This window comes from Monodelphis domestica, chromosome 3 (assembly GCF_027887165.1).
Source record: "Monodelphis domestica isolate mMonDom1 chromosome 3, mMonDom1.pri, whole genome shotgun sequence".
NCBI lineage: Eukaryota > Metazoa > Chordata > Mammalia > Didelphimorphia > Didelphidae > Monodelphis > Monodelphis domestica.
In genome coordinates this window covers 9,204,624-9,232,071 of record NC_077229.1, presented here as the reverse complement: position 1 = coordinate 9,232,071, position 27,448 = coordinate 9,204,624, and the positions used below count along the sequence as shown (strand labels likewise).

General features: G+C 36.8%; 1 protein-coding gene across 2 annotated transcripts in view; it reads right to left on the bottom strand.

Moving 5' to 3' along the window:
- Positions 1-2,362: 2,362 nt before the first annotated feature.
- VN2R541 (vomeronasal 2 receptor 541) overlaps positions 2,363-27,448 on the bottom strand; it is a 32,850-nt gene continuing 7,764 nt past the window's right edge. Inside the window, exons 2-6 of one of the 2 annotated variants that reach the window (XM_007490575.2) lie at positions 26,667-26,958; positions 9,128-9,931; positions 7,566-7,793; positions 6,377-6,500; positions 2,363-3,324 (exon numbers count right to left, since the gene is read on the bottom strand). In XM_007490575.2, coding sequence (XP_007490637.1) covers positions 2,363-3,324; positions 6,377-6,500; positions 7,566-7,793; positions 9,128-9,931; positions 26,667-26,958 — 2,410 coding nt within the window. Of the gene's footprint in view, positions 3,325-6,376; positions 6,501-7,565; positions 7,794-9,127; positions 9,932-26,666; positions 26,959-27,448 lie in introns of those variants that run through there. The other variant, NM_001099543.1, reaches the window with a different exon arrangement.

Here is a 27,448-nt window from a genome sequence, read left to right as displayed (position 1 = left end):
ACAAACCTTGGTATTATCCTCTTACAAAACCATCAAGACCAGTTACCTTAATATTTCAGTAAGAAGAGGTAAGGGTCCATTTAGTAGCTGAAGTGAAGTGTTATAGCACGAATCCCTACCTCTGCATTTATAAAAATGTAATGAATGAGACATATAAAGACATGCCTTTTACAGTAGTTACAGTCTCATACCAGAGAAGTTGGGAAGGATTTCCTAAGGGGCATGGTACCCCTCAATGGTTCCCAAGAGGGAGCATTTCCTATGAAGTCTAGTAGCTTCTGGGTGGTATTTAACACTTCAACTTAATCTACCTCCACCAGAATGATCTAGATTCTTGGTTATGTTTTAGATCCAAAAGGTTTTCTTGAATTAGCTTGTAAGATTAAAAATTAATACCCAAAGACTCCAAGTATCATTTTTTATAATATTTAATAATTAATAATAATGATTGAAGCAAAGGAAAGAATAGCCTCAGGAAAGACCAGCTTCCCAGACCTCACACCTGGGAGAGTGTACAGAGCTCCAGAAAAGCTCCTAGGGTGGGGTTTTCCAGCAAATTTATCTCCCAAATGTCTGGATGTAAAGTCAGTATGTAACTTAAAATGATGCTGGGTAAATGTAGTTCAGGTGTATCAAATTTCTATTTGCACAACTGCTATACTACTGTTTTTTATAAAGCTGTTTTCTTAGTGAAAATTAATGTATCTTGAACTGATCTGTGTGTTGGTCAATACTCTCTTCAGGGGGGATTGTATAATTGTCATAAAATTCTAGTTTTATAAAAGTTAAGAAATTTGCTACCTCCCAGAATCCAGGAAGCAAACTGCTTGGAGAAGGCCCAATTTCATTCTCCAGCCCATTTTACAAATAAAGAAACTACTGTAAGTTTTGTGTCTTCTTTCACAACATGATGAACATGGAAATATGCAATGTGTAGTAACACATATACAATCTATACCATATTACTTGCTGTCCTGGGGATAGGGGATGAATGGGTGGGAGGAAGAGAACATGGATCATAAGATGTGAGAAAAAAAGATGATTAAAAATTGTATCAGGGGTAGCTAGGTGGCTCAGTGTATAGAGAACAAGATCTAGAGTTGGGAGGTCCTGGGATAAAATCTTATCTGTGACCCTGTACAAATCACTTAACCTCCATTGCCTATCCCTCATCTGTCTTCTAAGATAGAAGTTAAGGATTGGAAAATAAAGAAAAAATATTGTATCAACATGTAATCTGGAAATATTTTTTAAAAAGATTAAACAGCCTCAGGCTTGGTACTAGACTAGACTCCAACACCTATATCATGTTTTCCTTCTTCCAGTGGAATAAAGGAATTTTTTGTTATACCCTTTGTGAACTCTCTCTCATTTTATTTTCTAGAGTTTAATTAGAGAAATCCTTCCAGTCTCTTAGACTTTTAACCTAGGAATAACTCTCTTGGACTCCTTACTATCTCTGAAATCCCAGATCCAAACTGCTTTCAAGACCTAACCATTTTACCTTTGCAACATCTCCCTTTAACTTTTTTACCTTGCTTTAAATCCCAAGTAAAATCTCACCTTGTATGGAAAGACTTTCTTAATTCTGTTTAGATAACTTTTTATTTAACCTATTGATAGCTTGTTTGGATTTATTCATTTGTTTGTTCTCTCTCCCATTAGATTGTGATATCTTTGAGGATAGTGATTGTCTCTTTATCTCTTTTTCTATCTCCAGCACTTAACACAATAACCTGGAATTATAAAAGTTTCTTAATAAAGTTTTTCTTTGAGAATTTTATATTGACTTAACAAATGGTTCATAGTGGATAGAAAGCCAATTCTTGAGTCAGGAAGACTCATCTCCCTAAGTTTAAATATGGCCTCTAATACTTTTAGGTGGGGATTCTGGGCAAGTTAATTAACCCTTTTTCTTTCAATTTCCTCATTTATAAAATGAGCTGTAGAACGAAATTTCAACTACTTCAGTATCAAGAAAACCCCAATTGGGTCATTAAGAGTCAAAAGCCATTGAAATGACTGAACAAAAATAAATATTTATTCATTGATGAACTGCTTGAGCGAGTCATCCAGGCTGGACGTGTGTAGGATCTAAAAAATGATGGTGGCTAAAAAAAATAGGGGAATGATATCAAGAATACTCAAATGAGTATTACAAATGGAGTAAAAAGACAGAACATTTAAAAAGAGAAAGAATATATCAAAAGCATGAGATAAAAAGATTTAAGAAGGCACTATCATTGACAAAACTAGAAAAGTTGTCTGTAAGCAAAAATGGAATGTGCCAAGTAAGCCAGTATTGAGTGTTATCCACTCAGTGAAATAGAGACAACCCAGAATGATTCAGGCCATTTCTCAGCTATCTCTTCCTTCTTGTGAAGGAATTCTGAGTCAATGTTCCTGAATGCTTCCCATTATTGTGGCCTGATTTATTTCTTATGCATTCCTTAGTGTTCTCGTCCGACCTCAGCAAGATCACATAACACTTGGGAATAAAGATGCAGCCCAGTAAGCCAGCACTGGAGGCCAGGATGGAGAAGATCTCCACCACCACCATGGCTTTGCCCTTGGTGCTCTGGTAGGTGGGCAGGAAGGAGACCCACACACTGCAGAACACCAGCATGCTGAAGGTGATGAACCTGGCTTCATTGAAGGTGTCAGGCAGGCTCCTGGCCAAGAAAGCCACCGTGAAGCTCCCCAAGGCTAGGAAGCCCATGTAGCCCAAGACACAGTAGAAACCAAGAACAGAGCCTTCATTACATTCAATGATGATCTGATCAGGTTGGGAATGTGTGTTTATGTCTGGAAAGGGAGGTGAGATTCCCAGCCAGATACCACAAAGAATCACTTGGATCCCAGAGCAAAGAACAACAACACAGTTGGATACTCCAGGTTGCAGCCAAATCATTTTTCTCCTTCCTGGTATTGTGACCTTGAAGGCCAGAATGACCGTGATGGTTTTTGCTAAAATGCAAGAAACAGCCACAGTGAACACAAGCCCAAATGTAGTTTGTCGGAGGAGGCAGGTGGCAACAGTGGGACGGCCAATGAAGAGCAGGGAGCAGAGGAAACAGAAGGTGAGGGAGATGAGGAGAGTATAGCTGAGGGCCCTGTTATTGGCTTTGACTATGGGGGTATCACAAAACTTCACAAACACCCAGAGAATCAGAGCTGTCAGCACAGAGAAGGAAAGAGCTATACAGGCGAGAGCCATTCCCAGAGGTTCTTTGATATCCAGAAAAGAAATGACTTTGGGGAGGCAATAGTTTCTCTCCTTATTTGGATACTCATCTTCTGGGCACTTTGTACAAAGCTTCATATCTGTTGGGAACAAGAAACATCTCATCTTTTATGTTGAATAACTTTTCCATATGTCCAGACCCAGAAAACAGACACAATAGACCTGCTCAGTCCTTTTGACTCCAAGGGGTGCGATGTGTCCCTCATGCTTTGCTATGTGTCCCTCATCACTGTTAGACAATAACAGTGGTGGTCACTGAAGCTGATCAAGCCTTCTTGTACTGGGTCAATACCCTTTATAATGTGGAACAATTAGATCACATTATTTCTCAATATTTCTCTTTCCCAAGTGAAGCCAATTATTCCTCGGTCTATCTATGCTCAGATTGCATGTATATTCATTGCTACTTCCCCCATCAGCATTCATAACAATTGCTAATATTTATATAGTACCTACTATGGGGAGGGACTGTACCCAGTGGTTTGCAATGATGATCTACTTTGAACCTCACAAGAACCTTGAGAGGTAGGTGCTATTAGTGTTCCCATTTTAAGGAGGAGGAAACTCAGGCAAGTATAAGTTCAGTGACTTGCTTAGACTCATACAACTTGTAAGCCTCTGAAGCTGTATTTGAACTCAGGGCTTCCTTCCTCCAGTTACAGAACTCTATCTGTTGTGCCACCAAGTTTCCCACCTTATCTTTACCCTTCACTATTGAATTGTAAGAACGCATTTGATTATTCTCAGATTCAATGGGTGGTGTGTGTCAGGATCTGGTCCTGCTTTAAAGCCATAGTTCATTGGGCTCTACTAATACCCTTCCTCTTAAAATCAGCTCATAGGGGGCAGCTGGGTAGCTCAGTGTATTGAGAGCTAGCCCTAGACACGGGAGGTCCTGGGTTCAAATGTGGCCTTAGATACTTCCCAGCTGTGTGACCCTAGGTAAGTCACTTGACCCCCGTTGCCTAGCCCTTACCACTCTTCTGCCTTGGAGCCAATACACAGTATTGACTCCAAGATGGAAGGTAAGGGTTAAAAAAAATAGCTCATAGAAAGCTTTTTTTTTTAATTAAAAAGAATTGTAAAAAAATTTTTTTTAAAGTTATTCCCCCTCAGAAAACTGTGTCCTGCTTTCCTACAAACACACAAGACACCCAATCTTGGAATATTATGTTAGTTTGGCAAATAAGTAGGGAAAAGGAGTGGCCAAGGCTATTTGCATATCCAGTACTCTGAGGCTTTACTCTTTCTCTCTTCATATCATCTTCTTTGCAACCCAAACCTTTGTGGTAAGAACCAGTTTTCTCTGGTGCTGACTTTTTCCTTTTCTTCCAGAGCCTTGAAAAGACGTCTAATGCCAAGTGGTTGCTTCCTTGTATCAATGTCTACATGGAAAGTATCTTCCTCAACTATATTTCAAACTTTTTAAATTTTCTTTCTGACTTTTGTCAATTAGTAAAGTATATGGACCTTTCCATTTCAACAGAAAGCAAAATGCGTGCCCTTAAAAATGTATTTATTTATTTATTTTTTAGTTTTTGTTTTAGCAACCATTTTGACAATTTTTTTTTATATTTTGAAATTGATGTTTTCACCCTCCTTGAGGTGGTGAATAATTTGATATAGTTTATATCCATTCATGCAATACATGTTTCCATATTGCTCATGTCTAGATAGATGTCACATATGACCAACACAATAGAAATCTCATGAATTAATGTGAAGGAAAATGGAAGATGGCATGCTTTCATCTGAACTCAGATTCCAACAGTTCCTTCTTTGACTTGGATAGTATTTTTTTCATGAGTCTCTTGCAGTTGTCTTGTGGACTTGCTTTGCTGATACTGGTTTAGTCCTTCAAAACTGATCACTTTCTAATAATACTCCTCTGGGTGTAGACACCGTTTTCCTGGCTCTACATACTTTCCTTTACATTAGTTCATATAAGCCTTTCCAGGTTTTTCTGAACTCATTCTGTTCATTAGCCCTTATGGCACAATAGTATTCCATCACACCAATATACCACAACTTTTTCATCTATTTCCCAAATGATGGACAATCCCTTAGTTTCCGATTTTTTGCCACTACAAAAAGAGCCACCAAAAATAATTACTGTTGCATTCATTGAGCCACTTTGCCTTTCAAAGATCATAGGAATCAAATTGGAAATGACCTTTTAGGCCATCTGATCTAATTGTATCATTTTCCAAAGAAGGAGAAACTGAGACCCATAGAAAGTTATGTAACAAAGAGGTTCCCACAGCTATTAAATGTATGAAGTGGAAATTAAAGTTTTCCTGACTTCAGGTCTGGTGCTCTCTTTACAATACCAAAGTATAGTGGGAAAAAGTGAAAGTGATCATTGAGGTTGAACCTTGAGACTGAGTGCCAGTCCCCACCCCCAACTCCACCCCACTCCCCAGACCTAGTGCTCTGCCTTCCCTGCCCCAGACCAAATTCCATGCCCCTCCCTCCAACTAAGTGCCAGTCATGCCCTGCCCCACTACACACATAAGGGAGGGAAGAAGTGATCCCAATAGGCTACTGTGTGGAGGGCAGGTGAAATGAGGAATATTTTCAGCCTGGTTAGAGAGGGGGAGGGGCCGGAGCACTCTGTTCCCCTTCAGCTCTGCTGCTTGTGAGCTGCTCACCTCACCTCCTGTGTGCTCTTATTGGGCTGTTGGGCAGAGGGGTGGGTGATATGAAAAAGGATCCTCTCACTCAGTGGAGAAAGGGAGGGGAGCAGCTCCAACCGTGTCCCACTGCCTTTCTAGTAATAAACGAGACTGTCACACGCCCACAGAGAGCAGCACTCTGTGTACTATCTTTTGCATCTGTGCCCAAGGTTTGCCATCCCTGAACTAGATGACTCCTGAGTTTTCTTATAGCTCCATATCTATGATCCTACATATTCAACCCTCTGATAGTCATCCCCATGCCATGGTTCAGCACCTTAAAGAGACCAAGGACATGAGATCCCCACAGAAAGAAAACCAAATCAGTCCCTTTCTGTGCTTCATTCCTTGCTATGCTCTCAGTAGTATTCCTTTGAATTGTATGTGACACCAAGGGCCCAAGACCACTGGATTGTTTTCAGTGGATTTGACAGGGTAGGGCATAGCAAATACTTACTCATTTGATTGGAAATCTCCCACTCTGGGCATGGAGAACAGTCAAAGCAGCAGATGGGCTCTTCATCTCTTGGGGTTTTCCTGAATCCAGGGCCACAGCTATTAGTGCACACAGCAAGGGGAACCTGAACAGAGATGAGAGAAAAAAGTACTAGAAGGGTCTGGGTCATACCAACAGAGGGTAAAGTAGGTTATTTTGTTAGAATTTATGATATAATTTTGGAGATAGGCAAGCAAACCTTATTTTTATAGCATGGCTGTAAGATTTCTCTCTGGTCCATAAACCAAAGAAAACATTAATTGAATGTTCAGTAGACCTGTATTTAAGAGATATAATTTTTATTCCCCTCAATAGCTATCTAACTTTTTCTTAGCTGCTCCTCTGTCTTAGGTTTAAGATTCATCTGGAATAGGTGTTTGACCTCAAAAGTCCCTCTCATATATTCTCTAATTCCAAATGTAATCTTATTCTTTTAAACAATTCTTATTTGTGAAAGAAATGCAGATTACAGACCTAAAAATCCATATTTAATTTGTCTAAGAGGTAACTCATAGAGAGTTGAAAGATGTGCAATTAATTTTTAATGGAAAGTAAAGAGTAAATTTCACACTAATTTGGCAACTATAATTTGAGATTATGACTTTGGGATTTTCAAAAATGCAGCTAATTTTATAAAGTGAATAATTTAAAATTAAATAAGAAATAATCGATTGTTTGGTTTCATTATGGAGAACTTCAGGATGATTTTGCTTTAGGTGAGGTCACGTCAACAAAATCTTTTGACATAATGCAGTATATCAAATATTGCACAATGTGGGAATATCAATATGACTTGTTACTTATTATTCATCCTGAATTTTCTTTTTCTAATATTTTATTTGATCATTTCCAAGCATTATTCATTAAAGACATAGATCATTTTCTTTTCCTCCCCCCCACCCCCCATAGCCGACGCGTAAATCCACTGGGCATTACATGTTTTCCTGATTTCATCCTGAATTTTCTAGGACAGAAAGGGAGAGAGGGAGCAGAGGAAGGTTTTCTTTATCAAAATATTGCCCTGCATGAATTAGTAAAATTAACTAACATTTATGTAGTATTTTAACATTTTAAAAGTTCCTTATGTAGATGACTCAAGATGTATTTTCATGTTTGGAAGCTGCAAATTAACCCTGAAATTATCTCAGACCTCTGAATCCATCCAGCTCCATATTATGGCCTCCTTATGAATGAGGAAACCTTGGCCAGGGGGAACATTGGAGATAAACTGCCCCACTTTCACCAGGGCTTCAGTTTCATTAGGAAAGAACAAAAAGTTCATAATGTCATATTGAGCCTCAGAACTTCCTGTGCCATCTAAAGACAGCTGGTGACCAGCACTGTTGTTAAACTGGGTTTTCTTCAGAAAGGAGTGGAGCTGAAAGGGAAGAGAAATATCAGTCACTTCCAGGTGCCCAAGGACAAGGATTTTACCAAAGCAGGACATACGTGCTTTTGTTTGATGGGATAAGAAATATCCTGAATTCTTCATGACACCTCTGAAAAGTAGATCCTATATTCTATGGGGATACTTTCATATTCAGCACCAAGAACAGTGATTTTTATTTACAGTAGTACCTGCTCTATAAATGTTTGTTAAATGACCTGTTTCTTAAATTATATAAATTGAATTCTGAGCAAGGAAGATTCACCCAGTCCTTCACATAATGCTCAGAACATCCCTCTAGCCAGGTTAAAAAGTCCCAAAGTTCCCACACCCTCTTACTTCTAGAGTTAGCTCATCCATTGTTATGGAGAAAACTTGACTCATGGATGAAGTGTGCACATCTCTATGTATGTGTGTGCTCGTTATGTTTCTGACAGAGGATGGGCATGGAGATCTTTTTAGTGAAGTGAAGTGAATGCTGCTGACCGAAGTTCTAATAATAAAGTCATCCCCTCTATTGGCTAGTGGAGCTTTTCAATAACCCTTGAATAGAATTGTCTTGTACTGATCAACCTGATTTTCCAGTGACGTCAAGGTAAATTGTTACAATTTCTCAGAAAGAAAGTTGATGGTTCTCTGAGAGATTTCATCCCCTAAGGGCACCTACAGAAGAGATTCCTGGCTTTTGTGTTAGTAAAAGTTGATTTTGAATTTGCAGATGCTTTCTTGGTGTGTGACTCTGAGAAAGATACAATATCTCTGGGTTTCACTTTCTTCATCTGTAGAATGGGGATAATAGTAACTCTTACCTCATAATGTTATTGGAAGGAAAAAATGAGATAACATATATTAATTTCTTTGCAAATCTGAAAGTGCAAAAGAAACGCTAGCTACATATATAGTCATTAGCCATAGGACCATCATGTTCCTAAAGCAAAATTCAAAATCTCTGTAGGTCCTCATTACATCTTGTAAAGCTGAGAAGGGAACTTCAGTTTGAAGAAAGCACATTAACTCATGGTGGAACTGTCTGTGACCCTAGAGGGGCAGGGCTTTGATAATAGGTTGAAAAATCTGACAATGTTGTTAACATTCATAAATATTCAGAGAGTTTCATTTACTTCTAGATTGGATGCAGACATCTTGTATGTCCTGAGCCATACTGGGTCATCTCTTGGGAAATTCTAAGACTATATGTTATGGGTAAGTTGCAAACTTCCTTTTGGGGGAAGTTTCCATATTGATGAAATGACAGGACCTTGATGCACTGGTATATCTCTAGTAGCTACCACTGTAACTGGCACATAGAAGGCACTTAATGTTACCTGCCATGGCTGAGGAGCTCGGCTTTCTCCATCTCTTATAGATTCTTCCTCTGATGTCACTAGGAGCATTTCATGGAGGGCCCAGGCCACAGCATATACAGCATTATAGATGGTGTAACTCAGACTAGACATGGTCATGTCAAAGGTATACAGAGGTAGAGCTTCCAAAGAGGCATTTGGTGAACATTCTGTCTGTTCCCGCTTTTCAGATTTCTCTTCGTCCTTGAATGCTGAAGACCAAAACTCCTTAAGTAAAATATCCTCTGGGTATTTGGCAGGCTTTACTGTCCTGAGAAAGGACTTGAAGCCAGGAATCTCATTTGTAATGTGTGAAAATGAAAGAGCTCCATGGAAATTGTAGCCATCCCTCAAGTAGGGTCTCATGGTGATGTCCCAATGAGATGTGGTGATCCAGACCTTCCATATGTAGACATGAAGAGGCTGTGAATATCTAAAGATCATGAGTGAATCTGTGTCACCATGAATGATGATGACTCTGACAGAGGATTCTATGATACGTGTCAAGAACATATCCTGAGATTCTCCATATCTTCTTTCACTGACTGCAATCTTTTCTGTGAATGCTAGACAGATGCCATGCTTGACCATGTCCCCTCTTAATTTCCAAAGGAATTCCTCCCCTCTCATATCATCTGTGGTTATGAGACCTACCCATGTCCATTCAAAATGTACCATTAATTGGACCACACCCCTGTGTAGGGAGGAGTCTTTGTTGGCCAGCTGGTAGAGATAAGGAAACTGGGCCTTGTCACTCAAGATGGAATCAAAATGCCCATAGCTGATCTGGATGTGAAAGAAACATGGGGAATTTTAGCATTTGCATTTTTGGTATTATTGCGCAAATTTTAAAAAGGACAAACTATCCTTAAACTTTCTTGTGTTAAAATAAAAGTTGTCAGATTTAAGAATTACCTGATTTTATTTACATTGTTTTTTATTTTTTAATTTTTATTCAGAATATATTTCCATGATTACAAGATTCATGTTCTTTCCTTCCCTCTTCCCTCTCCACTTTTGGAGCTGACAAATAATTTCATTGGGTTATACACATGCCATTGTTCAAAACCTATTTCCATATTATTAATATTTGTAATAGTGCTCATCTAAAACCCAAACCCTAGCCATATATCCACCAAACCACAAAATCAATCATATGTTTTTCTTCTGCATTTCTACTTCCATGGTTCTTTCTCTTGATGTGGATAGTGTTCTTTTTCACAAGTCCCTCAGGATTGTCCTGGTTCATTGCATTGCTACTAGTAGAAAAGTATATTGCATTCGATTGTCTCATAGTGTATCACTTTCTGAGTACAATGTTCTCCTGGTTTTGCTCCTTTCACTCTGCATCACTTTCTAGAAGTCTTTCTGGTTCGCATAGAATTCCTCCAGTTCATTATTCCTTACAATACAATAGTATGCCATCACCAACAGTTACCATAATTTGTTCAATTATTCCCTACTCAATGGTCACCCCCTCAGTTTCTAATTTTTTGCCACTATAAAAAGTATGGCAATAAATACTTTTGTGAAGTTTTTCTTTATTATCTCTTTGGGGTACAAACCCAGTAATGGTATAGCTGGATCAAAGGGTATGCATTCTTTAAAGCCCGTAGGGCATAATTCCAAATTGCTTTCCAGAATAGTTGGATCAATTCACAACTTCACCAGCAAAGCATTGGTGTCCCGATTTTTGCCTCATCCCCTTCAACATTTATTATTTTACTTTGCTGTCATATTGACCAGTCTTCTAGATGTGAGGAGGTACCTCAGAGTTGTTCTGATTTGTATTTTTCTAATTAGGAGGTATTTAGAACACTTTTCATGTGGTTATTGATAGTTTTGATTTCTTCATATGAAAACTGCTTATTCTTATCCCTTAGTCAATTGGGGAATGGCTTGATTTTTTGTAAATTGGACTTAGTTCTTTATATGTTTGAGAAATCACACCTTTGTCAGAGGCTTTTATTATAAAATCGTTTTTCCAGTTTGTTTACTTCTAATTTTGGTTGCATTGGTTTTGTTTGTTTTTTAATATAATAAAAATCTCTCATTTTACATTTTGTAATGTTCTCTATCTCTTGCTTGGTCTTTTAAATTTCTTCCTTTCCCATAGATCTGAAAAGTGTACTATTCTATGTTTATCTAATTTACTTATAATTTCCCTCTTTATGTTTAAGTCATTTACCCAGTCTGAATTTATCTTTGTGTAGGGTGTGAGATGTTGATCTAAACCTAATCTCTCACATACTGTTTTCCAATTTTCCCTGCAGTTTTTGTTAAATAGTTGGTTCTTGCCCCCAAATCTGGGATCTTTGGGTTTTTCGAACATTATCTTGCTGAGGTTATTTATCCCAAGTTTATTCCATTGATCCACCCTTCTATCTCTTAGCCAATACCATATTGCTTTTATGATCACTGTTTTATAGTACTGTTTAAGATCTGGTGCTACTAGACCTCCATCCTTCACACATTTTTTCATTAGTTCCTTTGGTATTCTTAATCTTGTCTTCTTCAAATGAACTTTGTTATAATTTTTTCTAATTCTATAAAAAAGTATTTTGGTAGTTTGATGGGCATGGCACAGAATATGTAAATTAGTTTAGGTAGGATTGTCATTTTTACTATATTAGCTAGTCCTACCTATGAGCAATTCATGTTTTTCCAATTGTTTATATTTAGTTTTATTTGTATGAAAAGGGTTTTATAGTTGTATTCATATAATTCCTGAGTTTGTCTTGGCAGATGAATTCCCAAATATTTTATATTACCTAGTGTGATTTTAAATGGAGTTTCTCTTCCTCACTCTTGCTGCTGATTTTTATTGGAAATAAATAGAAATGCTAATGGTTTGTGTGGATTTGATTTGTATCCTGCAACTTTGCTAAAATTATTAAATATTTCCACTAGACTTTTAGTTGATTTTCTCAGTTCCTCTAAGCATACCACTACATTATCTGAAAAGTCATAGTTTAATTTCTTCACTGCCTACTTTAATCCTTTTTAATTCATCCACAAAATGGAAACAGGAGAATGATTGAAAAATCAAAACCCAACATTATGTTGCTTCCAAGAAACACATCTTTAAGTGGGAGATATATTTATGGTAAAAATATAGGGGTGGAATATATTTTCCTTCAGCTGACAAAAACACAAAAGTAATGTTAATAATCTCAGATAAAGATAAAAGTTAAAGAGATCTTATTAAAATATTTAAACAGGGAAACTACATTATGTCAAAAAGTATCATAGATAATGTAGCATTTTCTTTCTCTTTTTAAAAATAATGATGCACCAAACATTATAGCATTCAGCTTTTTAAAGAAAAATCTAAAGGAGTTCCAGTTCAAAATAGGTAAGAAAATTATAACACTGGGGAACTTTAAATGCCCCATTCTCAAAACTAGATAAATCTAACCAAAAAAATAAATAGGTAAATCAAGGAGAGGGATAAAATTTTAGATAAGTTAGATATGATAGATATAATTAATCAAAACAATTCTATCTGCATGATGTTTTTCTTCAACCAATCAGAGGATGAGAAGGTTATATACTGCTCTTAAATTTCAGTTTATACATATCACTTATCTGTCACTCCTTATCTTGTCAGTCAGGTGTACTTCCCTGAGAGAAGTCCATGCTATCTCTATTTCCCATAATCCCTCCTTTTTCTATTTTCTAATTGAACTCTCACTCCATTTATTATAAATTTCTTCTGACTCTACCTTGAAGTCTAAGTATTGACCCCCAGAGTCTAAAGATATCACCTTTCTCAGAACCATAATAATTTGTTCATTCTTGTTATCTGACTGTTTAGTTACTAGTAGCTGCATATTCTCAACTGTTCTTTGAATAAGTCCTATAAAGCAGGGTATTTAAGCAAGGAATTATCAGCAAGAAAATGCTCTTTGTTGCTTAAAACATTGATAATAGCTTAAACTTGTTAACATCAAATCATTCACTCTTTTTTCTTCAAACCCTCTGTTCAAAGCAGATTGCAATTTTCTTTTTGCCGTCTCTCCTCACATTTTTACATACTTGAAACTTATATATTACATTCCTTCCAATGGCCTTTAATTAAAAGACCTATAACTTTTAAATGGACTTTTATTAAATTTCCTTAACAACCTGTTTCTTTCATATTCTAATCCAACAATCCTCTTACTTTCTTCTATATGCTTTTGCCATTATAGCATTTTTATGTATCTTTTACTTTCTTTCTTTTTCTTTTTAAAAATAAATTCTTACCTTCCATCTTAGAATCAATACTGTATATTGGTTCTAAGGCAGAAGAGTGGTAAGGGCTAGGCAATGGAGTTTAAGTGACTTGCCCAGGGTCACACAGCTTGGAAGTGTCTGAGGCCATATTTGAACCCAGGACCTCCTGTCTCTTGGCCTGGCACTCCTTCCACTGAGCCACCCAGCTGCCCCTTGTATCTTTTACTTTCATAACCTCTGTTTACCCAATTAATGCAAACAGAACACAACTTTCTTTTAACTTTCTTCACTCTTCTCATTTCTACATATTTGAAACTTTCTAAACATCCCTCTTTTGGATTTAAAATCCCTTACCAAAACTGCATGTCTCATTTCTTTCATAATCAGATCCAATACTTCTCATACCTTCTTCTACTTTACTCCCCACCACCACCACAATTCAAATACATTTCACTCTGCTAAGTATTATTTTTACTTTTGAATTTGTCCAGTTAAATACTTAAATACTTCCAAGATTTCTAGGGACAATGAGTTCTACAAACTCAAGCAATTATATTGGTTTTCACATTCATATAATTAAATAATTCTTTTCTTTAAATATGGAAGAACCTAAGACAAATTAGATCCACCGAAGAAAGCAGACATAAAAGACATGTTTGTAAGTCTCCCTGGGATTTCCTGGCAAGGCCAATCTCAATTTAGCAGCTCAAAAGTATTGTCTGGCTGAAACTCAGATAAAGAGATCTCCTGTTAAGTTTCTCCATATATGATCATAATAATCCTTGAGCTGTTCATTATTTTGATGACCAAAGAAGCCTTTGTAATATCATGACCAAATGACCCCAGATTTTTTTCCTTTCCCCAAGTTACTCAGAATAGATAATTTGTTACCCCTCTTCAATTGCTTGGATTTGTAAGAGGAGCCCTAGAAATGTTTTGGATAAAGTCTTTTCATGAACTATATTCTGTGGGAAAATAATACCTTCTAAAAATGATGTAATGCTTAGTACACTATTTACTACAAAAATCTTTCTCTTTGTCATAATAAAGGTATAGCTTTCAATAACAGTGCAGTGTGATTCCTGTTTGGGATCTCTTTCTAGCCATGCAGGTGCCTGCTCTTTTTCTTTCTCTCTTTCTCTGTCACTATCTCTCTATTATACGGAGCTAGCATCCTTGTAAACTGACACTCTCTCCATGGCTGAAACAGTGGGAATTGATTCTAGACTTGGTCCTCACATTCCAGTCATTCATCATTTGACATTTAAAAGTATATATCTCAATAGTATTGTCAACCATCTTAAATCGACAAATTTAAAACTTTCTCCTTTTTAAAGTGAGTATTTTAAATATGTAAAAGAATTTGTGAACACTTTTTCTTGACAGGGAAAAATCTTAGTGCTTAATTGGCTCTTCCTTCTCATTCATTTTACTTACTTGTTAGCTGCCTGCTAATGTCAAAACAAACTTTTTTCTCTCTTCTCATAACAGAACTTGCTTGGTGTCTAGAATGATGGCTTTGACTACATCTCTGATCAGCAGGTTGATTGTTTTACTAGGAAGGTTTGAGTTTTTCAAATAGCAAACTTCAGAATGTCACAATTTGAATCTAGGAGCTGGCTAGATCTTACAAGGAAGCATTTTAAGAAGGTTCTAAGGAGTTTCACAGACAAAATAAAGCATACATTTATTACTTGCCAAATAAAATAAAATAATGCAATCCCGAGAAGTTTTCAGAACAACATTCTTGCACTAATTAAGTATCTTAATAACTTATTTACCTTTCATTTAAACCCCCAACATACAGAAGCTTTTCTTGAACATTTCTTCCAAGTTCACTCTGCTTAATCAGAGGAATGACCTTGCTTTCTTGGCTGTTGAAACAATAACTCCAACATTCTGAGGGATAGTCTTTATTTTTCCTATTGAACTGATTTCTTATAACTTAGAGTTTAAGGACTATCAATTCAAAACTCACTACGGCTACCTCTAATTTTAGAAAAATCAGCTAATGGATAGGTTAGGGATTTATAGCGTCACACATAAGTTCTTTTTAACTGCTTATCTCACTCTCTTGTCCTCCAAACATCCCCAGCATTCAGGAATACAAGGAGGGAGAGTCAGAAAAAGTTCTAACATATGAATCACACAGAGGTTTGTTTTTTTCTTTTTAAAAATCCTAACTTGTGTGCACAAACATACAAAAAATTAGATTTACAAAGACAGACACAAAACAGCTAATACTCTCTCAAGTCCTACTTGCCTAATTTACTGTCTCTCAGAAAAAGTATCAGTGGCTGTTTCCCCAGGCAGAAATAAACTTGCATGCAGAGACACAAACAGACACATCGATCAGATAAAGACACTGAACTCTGAGGATCATTTCTTTGCTCTAGACTTCCCTGTCTTCCTGGTGCAGAAAGGAAGAGGAGAGGGTAGTAGAGGAGTTTTATAGTTCTGGCTTCAGGTTTCAGGCAGTAGCTCCAGGGATACCTGCCCCTGCACCATTCTACAGCCAGTTCAATTCATCTCAATTATTTAGCCAGTTTCTAGAGGGCTATTTCTGAAAACCTCATCAGATCCTAATCAGCAATCTCTAAATCTAGATTCCAGTCCAGGGTAGGCCTAAGACTTTAACTGTTCCACCTGTGACCACCTGAGCATCACTTAATGGCCTTTTCTTACCTTGATCAGTGTGCACAGACTCATGTGATCACCTCAGATAAATCAGATTCTCTCCAGGTGTGCTTGTCTTTCTTCCCTGCAACATTTGAAATGCTTATGCTGAGCCCCTTGGATTTCATCAGAAGTTAGGATCTTCAAACTCCAACAGTCAATTGGCTACCAGTAATAATTCAGTGTGACATCCTGAGGATTGATGCTGGAACCAGGGAAGTTCTTGAGTCCCCTTCAGATTCCAGAAGAGCCCCCATTTGAAAGGAACTACCACCTACTCAAAGAATCTTGAGCTTGGTGTCATTGTGTCAAAGTCTCTTTTATTTCCAGCCAGTGTTACAAATGTTACCACAAGTAAGCAAGTTTGAAAGAATGGAGGCCAACAGATTCCCCCTTTTCTGGTCCCTGACACAAAGATGGTCCCTCCCCTCATTCATCATTGACTGGTCACTAGAGAGTTACAATCTATACAGGGAAGCCAGCTGATTGGAATGTGTAATTTACAAACCCAATTACCCTAATTATTCAGGCAAGATTTAACCAATCAAAACAAGGATTATTTCAATCCTATCTGCATAATGTTTTTCTTCAAATCAGGATGAAAAGGTTATATACTGCTCTTAAGTTTCAGTTTCTACACATCACTTATCTCCTCAGCCAGATGTAGTTTCCTGAGAGGAATCTATGCAATCTCTATTCCCGAAAGGCACATTGACATGGAGCCATTAGGGGGCATTCCCCCCCCCTTTTTTTTGGCATATGTATTTTACAATCAAGAATAAAAGTGAAGGGAAGACTCAACCCCTCACAGTTCAGTTCATGATATCCAAAGGTTCACTCAGTCTCGTGATCTAGTGTTTAATTTCTGGAGAAATCCTCTATTGTTCTCATCTTTTTAGTCCTTCTGGAGTCACGATGGTCCTTACAGTATCTTCTTCTGTAGACATGCTTTTCTGGTCCAGGTTATTGGTGAAATCTCTAAAATTGCTTTAAAATGATCTTAGTGTATGAACCTTTAGGATAATGTCCCAATCCCTCTTCAAGAGGATGAGATAATGCCCAGGATCTAATCCCAACATAACCTGATGATAATACAAATCAATATTCTAACACAGTGAATATTCCTTTATAATAACAATAGACTTGGTAAAGGATGTATGGCAGGCTATGAGGTTACTGACTTAAGAATGCATTAAATACTATATGGATCACATCTCCCAAAAAAATATGAAAAGAGAAAAATATATAACTAGATCAATTAAAATCATAACAAGTCCCTGACATATATTCAAGGTCTAATTGAGGTAGTTATTTCCCACAAGCATGTAAGTCAGGTACAGCAATACTGCAGTTACTCACCATCTGCTGTGATTAAAGAAAATTACAATGTCAAAGAAAAAAGAAAACAGAAGTCTGACAAAAAGAGGAATGTGGTCCCCCTAATCTGATTTCTACTCCATCAAAAGGGATAACAAGCCAGGGTTAGATCAAAAGAGTGATATCCTTCAGTCTCATGTCATAAGCTGAAATAGAGAAGACTAAGCTCATAACTTTGCTGAACCATCACTTCTCTGGTTGTCCTCTGAGACAGCTCCCCCATTTTGGAACTGACATTTATCATTCCCATAGGGGTTGTTGATATTCCCGATCATCTGCTTATCAGTACTGAATAGTGGCTTGTTACTACTCCATTTGTAGTTTTCAGACTCAAACATCAGCTATAGTCCAATAAGATTTAATAATCAATGGCATATTTTAATAGTCTAAGCTTTGGAGTATGCAACAATGTCAGAGCTGTTAGACATTGTAAACTCATTCTTCAATAACAAATATCAGTTATAATTTCATAAAATGAAGTTTAAAAAATTCATACTTTAATGAGAAAGAAAAAATAAAAGATTATAAACCATACCCCATTAAACAATGTAATGAAACATATTCATAAAATTACAGATATTACTTAAAAGTTAAGTCTATTATATCTCTAATATAGTCATGATCTTCAGTATGTGTGTACATGGGTTTTTCTCGTGGTGAAAGTGTGGCATAGACTTTAATACAACAACAAAGGCAAAGACCAAAAGGAACAAAAATTCCTAGGATTCATTCTCATGGACTGGAATTGTTTGCCCATGAAAGAAACAGAGCTCCAATGGAATTGGTGACAGACCCAGCATCCATAAAGTCCAATGGCCTTTCTTTGGTAAAGGGTTTGTCTTATTTGGCTATGGACCCTAATAATAGCATTATCCTTAGTCTAGTCAACAGAAGAAGGAACAAAAAAGGAAAACATAATATGGCTTCATGCTGTGAACAAAATAGTACCAAATGAGACTAGCATTTTTTAAAAAGAGTAAAATAAATTAGATTTACCTATAAACTTCTCACAAAAACATAAGAATAAAAATAAGAGCAAAACAAAATATAAAAGCAAATAAGCAATCGTGTACAATAAAAGTGACAGGATACAGTTAATTAGTGTCAGTAGATGGTACCAGCTTTACATGAGAGCAATGAATTCAAGAGTCTTTTTCTCCAATTTTGATGGCAGTCAGAGTTGTTAGTAACACTTATAAAGGGCCTTCTGAAACAAACTGAGTCCCCTCAGTTGGCTGAGAGTTCTTTATATATACTTTGTGTCCCCAGTGTAGATCATAGATTGGGAAGTTCAAGAGTTGAATGGTTGAATCAGTTCACAGCTTTGACAACAATGCATTGTCTCAATTTTACCACATCTCCTCCAACATTTACCAGTTTCCTTTACTGCCATATTGGCCACATGATAGATGTGAGGAGGAATCTCAGAATTGTTTTAACGTGCATTTCTCTAATCAAGAGTATTTGAGAACATTTTTTCATATGATTATTAATAGCTTTAATTTGTTCACCTGAGAATTGCTTGTTCATGTCCTTTGATCATTTGTCATTTGAGGAATAACTTGTATTGTTATAATTTGACTTAGTTCCCTATAACTTTGAGAAATTATACATTTATAAGAGAAAATTGTTATAAAATCTCCTCCCCCCAAGTTTTGTGTTTCCTTTCTAATCTTGGTTACCTGGGTTTTATTTGAACAAAAGCTTTTAAATTTAATATAATGAAAGTCATTCATTTTATATATTATAATGCTCTCTACCTCTTTTAGTCATAAATTCTTCTCTTCTCCATAGATATGCCAGGTAAACTACTCTGTCTTCCACTAATTTACTTATATAGTATCATCCTTTATGTCTAAATCATATAGTCATTTTGGCCTTATCTTGATATAGGGTGTTATGAACTTTAGATTTACTCCACTCTCCTTAGTCTAACAAAACAGGAATGTCTACACCCCTACTTAAGGACTAAGTATTGAAGAGGATGGCCTATGACAGACATGTGCTAGCAAATGACAAATCAGAAACAACTGACAGACCCCTGGGTTGTCCTAAGTCAAGCTTAAGCTACCATTGGTACATGTGAGATGCAGGAAAGTGAGATTAAAAACCATCTATATATTCCTCGTCATTTCCTCTCTCTCTCTTTGTGCGGAGAGGTAGCTGGTGGCAGCATGCTGAGCGTCTTGGCATCTTGACGTGGCAGCAGCTATTTGTCCAGGTTTGGTGTTTCCTTGATACAATACTAGGAGAAGCTTAGTAGCCTAGTTCAGGTGAGGCATCTTCACTGAGCTCTCTCAGAGTTTAGGCTGATTCTTTTCTCCTTTACCTTCCAAACACTATCCTCTTAGGAAAGCCTCTAATCTTCAAAGACCTCATGGTGGAGGTCTTTGAACTCCCCCTGGCACAGGGCAGGTGGGAGAAATCCTATACCCTTTCCTTCTCTCTTCTTCTTAATTCTTCCCTCTATATTAATTAAACCACCACAAAATTTCCAAACTGACTTGGGTATTTTATTTGGGATATTCCCCGGTGACCAAATTAATTTAGATTAAGTCACAACCCTAAAATTACCCTTACAGTGTGGGATATTGGTCTATATCTAGTTTCTGCCATACTTTTCCCCAAATGTTCCAGCATCTGATAACTTCTTAAGACAACAAGAAATACTAAAAGTAAATGAAAAATAGAAGAGAACATGAAATACCTTGTCACAAAAGCAAATGAATTAAAAAACCAATTGAGTAGAGATAATAAAAGAATTTTTGAACTCCCCAAAAGTTATTAAAAAGAGTTGAAACATTAACTCAACATTTTAATGTAAAAAACAAATTAATTAATTGAAAAGTATTTGGAATATAAATAATAGAATCCATAGGGATGAGGGGTTTAAAGAACAAATCAAAGACAAATATCAATAACTGCATCTAAAAATAACAGCAATGAAACAACATAAAATTTATGATATGCAGCCAAAACAATACCTAGGTGAGAATTTTTATTTCTAAAATCTTACATCAATAAAACAGAGAAAGTGCAGCTCAATGAATTGGCAAGCAACTAAAAAATGAAAAAAGAACAACAGAAAAATCACCAATTATATACCAAATTGAAAATCCTAAAAATCAAGGAAAGTAAGAAAATCACTTAAATTATAATAAAAATAGGAGCTGTTTTTATGAAACTAATCAAGCAGGCAAATTATTGGTTTATTTGACTTAAAAAAGAATTATTAGCATGAAAAAAGAAAAGAGTAAGTTAACAACAAAGGAAGAAGAAATTAAAGTAATGATTAGGAGCATTTTTGCTCAAATATATGCCAAAAAATCTAACAATCTCAGTGAAAAGGATGAATATTTATAAAAAAATGAATTGCCCAGATTAACAGAAGAAGAAATGGAAAAGAAGAAGAAATTAATAGAAGAAGAGTATTTAAATAATGCTATCTTAGCAAAAGAAATTTTAAAAAGTCATCAATGAGCTTGCTAAGAAAAAATCATCAGCACCAGATGAATTCACATGTGAATTCTACCAAACCTTCAAAAAATAATTAATTCCAACACTATATAAGCTATTTGGAGAAATGGGCAAAGGAGTCCTATCATATTCCTTTTATGACACAACTATTTTCCTGAAACAAACCAGGAAGAGCAAAATCAATGAAGAAAACTATAGAACAATTTGTCTGATGAATATTGATGCAAAATTAAAAAATACTAGCAAAAGATTATAACATATTTTAGTGGTCATACACTATGACTAGGTAGGACTTACTCTAAGATTGCAAGGCTGGTTCAATATTAGGAAAACTAAGGACATAATTGAATATATCAATAAAAGCTCCTAAAAAAACACTAATCACATGATTATCCCAATTCAGGACTATTATTGTTTTTTGTTTACAAAATACAACACTCATTTCTTTTAAGAGCAATAGCAGCACAGGAATAGAGGTTTTCTTACATTATGAATATTATTAATATAGTATTATTATTTAAAATTACCAGCAAGGATTATCTTTAATGGGGATATGCTAAGAGTCTTCCCAGTAAAATCAAAGGTAAAGGAAGGATTCTTATTATCATCACTATTATGCAACATTATTCTAGAAATTCTAGCAACAGCAGTAGGAGAAGAAAAAGAAAGCGATGGAATTAGAACAGGCAAGAAGGAAACAAAACTATCATTCTTTGCAGATGATAATTCAATATTCTTAGAGAATCCTAAAGAGTCAAATAAGACAGGAGTGGAAATAATTAACCATTTCTGCAGTCACAAGAAATAAAATAAACCTCCATAAATCATTAGCATTTCTGTATAATATCAATGAAGTCTGGCAGCAAGAGTTAGAAAAAGAAGTTACATTTAGAATTACTTTAGGCAATATAAAGTATTTAGGAGTCTACCTTCCAAGACAAACTCAGGAATCTCACTATCATAATTACAAAATACTTTTCACACAAATAGTTGCATTGAAAAAATTGTTAATGCTAATTACTTTTCAGTAATTATTTGAATTTGACAATTCTAGTTAAAATGATTATTTAGTGCCTTATCAATAAAACTACCAAGCATTATTTTAAAGAGCTAGAAAAATATAGAAAAAATTCATCTGGAAGAATCAAAGACCATCAATATCTAGGGAATCAATGAAAAAATTGTGAAAGAAGATGACATAGCAAAAGTTGATCTCATTGTACTTCCTCAATAGAAATAGGACAGGCATTCTGTTGCTAAAATAGTTATAAGGCCATGATGGCAAACCTATGGCACATGAGAGAACTGTCTGTGGGCACACACACTGATGCCTGCTATAGTTAATTACTAGAAAGGCAGAGGAACTCAGGTGGAGCTTCTCCCTTCTCTACACTGTGCCTCACCACCCCTCTGCCCCACAGCCCAATGGAAGCGCTTACTCACTCCCCTGAGCAGAGTGCTCAGGCCACTCCTCTGCCTTTCACCATTCCTTTTCTGGGGTAATAGGGGACCTGGCACTCAGTCTCTGGTGGAACATCATATGCATGGGAGGGTAGGGCATGGTGCATGGTTTCTAAAAGATTCATCATCACTATTACAGGGCCTTAGCTAGCCTAATGGATATTTGATCCTAATCAGGTTAATCTTTCCTTACATGAAATATATATCTCCTCTCTCTCTCCTCCCACTCTTTCATTTTATTAATAAATCCTTATAACAGGAGCAGCTGGGTGGCTCAGTAGATTGAATGCTAGGTCTATAGACTGGAGGTCTTGGGTTAAAATCTGGCCTCAGCCACTTCCTAGCTGTGTGATCCTGGGCAAGTCACTTGACCCCCATTGCCTAGCCCTTACCACTCTTCTGCTTTGGAACCAATACACAGTATTGATTCCAAGATGGAAAGCAAGAGTTTAAAAAAAATAAATGCTTATAACTCTAGCTATACCCATTTTTATTCCTAACAATTTGGATCTTATAATTCTGGAAAAAAGAAATTTTGAAAATTTTTTATTACATGTAATTGAGAAAATAAAATATCTTTTTTAAATAAACAAATAAATCACATACATTTTGAATGTATCTTAATGGAGAGTGTGGATGTTGGTTTAAATATAGCAATGACTTTTGTGTTTTGTCAAAGGAATTTTCTGCATCTAGTGAGATAATCATGTGATTTGTCAGTTTTATTATTGACATAGTCAATCACGTAGATGGTTTTCCTAATATTAACCAGCCCAGCATTTCTGGTACTAATCCCACTTGATCATAGGGGATGATGATTATTTTATATTCCTGTAATCTCTTTGTTAGCATTTTATTTAAAAATTTTGCATCTATATTGTAAGAGAAGTTAATCCAATATTTGCAATAAGCAGTCTCTGACAAATCAGCTGCAGAGAGAGTGGAGGAGTTGCAAGAAGAAAAAACTGAAAGTTTCAGGAGGGAACCTGAATCTGAGAGAACTCCACCTGGTCATTCATTCTCCTTCATGTCTTCCAGCTAGGAGCCAGAGAGAAGTAGTTCTCTCAGGCTAGGAAGAAGCTTGGGTCTCTCTGGAGATCAATTGTTCCCCTGTAAACCCCTGGATACCTCTCAATCAGTTCTCAACAAGAGCACAGAGCCACCAGTGAATATTGTGGACAGGGACTTAAAGAAAGCTGTTCACTCACTGAGATCCCCTTTCAAAGATTTCATTCTCCATCTCTCTCCCTAACTTATTCCTGGACTCCAATACTCAAGCTAGTTAGCTCAGGAGTAGGGAGCAAACCAGCAGCTGGCCAGAAGAGGGAACAGGACCAAGATCCTTGAACCCTGAGACCTTGGGGGGCCATTCTGCCAGAGGGGACAAGTCAATAGGGTCTCCTGCTCACCCACTTCTGCTGCTTGACACCCTTACCTCTCCTTTCCTGTGTGAACCCAAATAAATCGTCTACTACTTTAGAATTAAGTCTGGGTAGCTTCTGATACTAGGAGAGGGGACAGAAGATTTGGGGAGAATCAAATCTCTCCCCAAAAGGAGGTTAGCTTAGGATCCCAGTGATCCAAATAATCAGAGCCAAGAAACAACCTTCTCTCCTGGGCTGTGGAGTAACCAAAGGTCTTGGCGGGGAAGAGGCAGTTGGTGTACCTAAGGGATCCAGAGGCAGAACAATCCATCCTGCCTCTCAACAATAACTGGGACAAAAAGGGAGGCAGTGAGTCATCTTACCACAGCTTACCCCTCTAGTTATTATCCTCCATTTTCCAGAACCATTGTCTGAGGAGACTTATTCCCTCTCTCAGGAAGACAAGACTTGGCTACTTTCTCTAAAAGAAAGAGTGGGGAAGAACAATCTCTTCACCCTCTCCACACTCTCAACTCTTTTCCTCTCTCCCTCCATCATCCCTGTGTTCTTTTTAGTACTTACATTACAACATTCACTAATGAAATTGACCCATTTTCCCCTTTGCTTTTGTTCTTCCTGGTTTAGGTATCAGCACTATATTTGTTTCATAAAACAACTTTGATAGGACTACTTCTTTGTTTATTTTCCCAAATAGTTTATGTAGTATTGTGATTAATTGCTCTTTAAATATTTGATGCTACTGAAATCTAGAGAAAGAATTGATGCAGTGTGAATGCAGATCAAAGCATATTTAAATTTCTTTTTGTCTTTTACTCCTTTTTTTTTGGTCTGTATTTTCTTTGGCAACCTTTCTAATATGTAAACATATTTTTGATGACTTTACAAGTAAAATTAATATCAAATTGATTTCTTTCTCAAGAATACTGTATAAAAGGGAGGGGAGGGAATAAATTTGAAAAACAAGATGTATAAAACAAATGTAAAAAAGTTTTAACATGTAATTAGAAAAAATAAAGTAGAAAAAATTTAAAATGTGGCTCACTGTGCCACAAGAAATGATGAGAATATTAATTTTTTAAAACCTGGGAAAGAACTACATGATAATGAATACTGAAATCAATTCAATCAAGACATTATGTATACCTACAAATTCAATATTTGAATAATAACTCGTGAATGCTCACTCCCAGAGAATGAACTGAGAAGTAGAAATGCAAAAGACACGATCTATACATATGTATCTCTTTTATGGATGATGCCTTCTATGTTGTGTGTGTGGCAAAGGGCTGGGATATTTGAAATAAATCTCATTAATAAAAAATTTGGAAAAATGGGGTTCACTCTTTCCCTATCCCCAAACTTCAATTTCACCATATTTTTCCTTTTTCTCTTGGAGTGATGGACTCCTGCCTATGACCCAGGTTCATAACCTTAACTGTCATCCTTGACTGACTCCTATCTTTTAATCTATCTATATCTAACTCTTGACTGAGTCTTATCACTTTTATATTCCCTTAATTTCAGATCTATCTATTCAGCCTGAACCTCTGACTGCCACTAGCATTGCATCTCCAGTGGCCTGAAGGCATTGTGAACTGAATCTTTCATAGACATCTTCAACTCAATAGGTCCCAAATTGACTTCATCATTCCCAACCTCTAAAGTTATACTCTTCCCTAGTTCAATCTTTCTCTCTTCTCAATTTACCTTTTACAATTGATGGCACCACCATTATCCTAGGCACATTGATTTTAAATCTAGGGGTTATTCTGGATTCCTTCCTCTCTCGTTCCTCCCACTTTCATATCTAGTCTGTTGTCCCTTTGTATACTTTTCTCTGACACTATGAGCACTCCAGTGTAGATACTCCTCACATCTATACTATTTTAATAGCATTATAATTGATATCCTTGCCTCAAAATTCTCCCCTCTCAACTCCATCCTACAATCACCTTCCAAAGTTATCTTCCTCAATACACATCTTACCGTGTCAGTCTCCAATAACCCCCCATGAATCTCTATTACCTCCAAGGTCAAACAAAATTCTTTGACCTCAAAGCACTTTACAACTTAGCCCTTTCCTACAGTTCTAGTCTTCTTACATTTTGTTGCACTCTACATCCTCTACACTAAATTACATATACCTTCTTTCTGTCCCTAACAAAGGCCAACACATTGTCCAATTCCCACCATCGTAGCTTTTTTCCTTGTTGGTTGCCCTCCCTGGAATGATCTTCCTTTTAGTCTCTACCTTTAGATTTTCTGGATTGTTTTGACTGTCTTCTAAAATCTCTCTTTCTATAATAGGTTTTTCCCAGTCCTCTTTAAAGCTACTGCCTCTCCCAAGGATTTTCTCCAATTTGCCCTATAGATCTTGCATAGATCTCATTGTTAACATGTTGCCTGCCTTGTTGGACTGTGATCTCTCTGCATACAGATACTGTTTGTGTCTTTCTTTGTATCTCCATTGCATATCATATAGTACATGCTAAAATGCTTCTTATTTTACCTCCTTCTCTTCACCCGCTTAGCCAACACCTAGTTCAGATGCTCATCTCCTTCCCTTTTGACTATTGGATTGGCCTCCTAATTATCTTCTTATTTCTTGCCTCTCTTCACTGTAATGCACAGACAGTGTGAGATATTGAACCATGTGCTGAACTGCAATATCAGGATTTGGGTTCTCATCTTAACTCTGCTGCCAAGATTCTGTTTGACCTTGGGAAAGCTTCTTCACATCTGTGATCTTTAGGGTCTGGTGTAGTGTGGTAGGGAATTTTCTCTAGCCCATCTCTATGCCAAGTTATTATCTGATTTAGTATCATGCTTCTGAATTCAATTATCAGTCCATCATATGGTCATCACTGAAGGACAACTTCACTACTAACAAGAAAAGCAGAGAAGGTGGTAGGCTCAGTATTTCCCACCTGTGGAATTTTGTAGAGGTCGAGCAGTGTCCCCATCTGGATAGTCAGAGCTGATGTGGCTCCTCCAATGACTGCCACAGGCTTCTGCCTCCAGCAGCTGTAGTTAGGTACTAGCTGGCCATGACCAGACAGCCACTGCAGGGAGCTATCCAAGGTTCTCTCATCACTGTGGTAGGCATTGTAGAGGTGGAATCCCAGAGAAGAAATATTTGGTAGCATATTGGGATCCCTGTTGATCTCTTCCACAGCAAATACCAGGGCTAGGACCTGTTGGTAATTTTTGTGCAGCCACCTGAGGAATAGAAAGTAGGAAACCAAGAACAAAACATTCAAAGATGATCCATTAGAATCAATCAATATGCATTTGTGAAGCATTTAATATGTGTTAGGGTACTTGCTTTGACAGCAAATACACTAATATTTGCCAGATACTCTTCAGAATTCTGGGGATACAAAGAAAAGGAACATTCTTTGCCTTCAGTAGCTTCCATTTTTTTTATAAACCCTTACCTTCCATCTTGGAGTCAATACTGCATATTGGTTTCAATACATAAGAGTGGTAAGGGTTAGGTAATGGGGGTCAAGTGAATTGCCCAGGGTCACACAGCTGGGAAGTGTCTGAGGCCAGATTTGAACCTAGGACCTCCCATCTCTAGGCCTGGCTCTCAATCCACTGAGCTACCCAGCTGCCCCCAGTAGCTTCCATTCTAATTGAAAAAGCAACATCTACATAAATATGTACATAGAAGACAAGTTGAGAATAGATGGATCTTATAGATGAT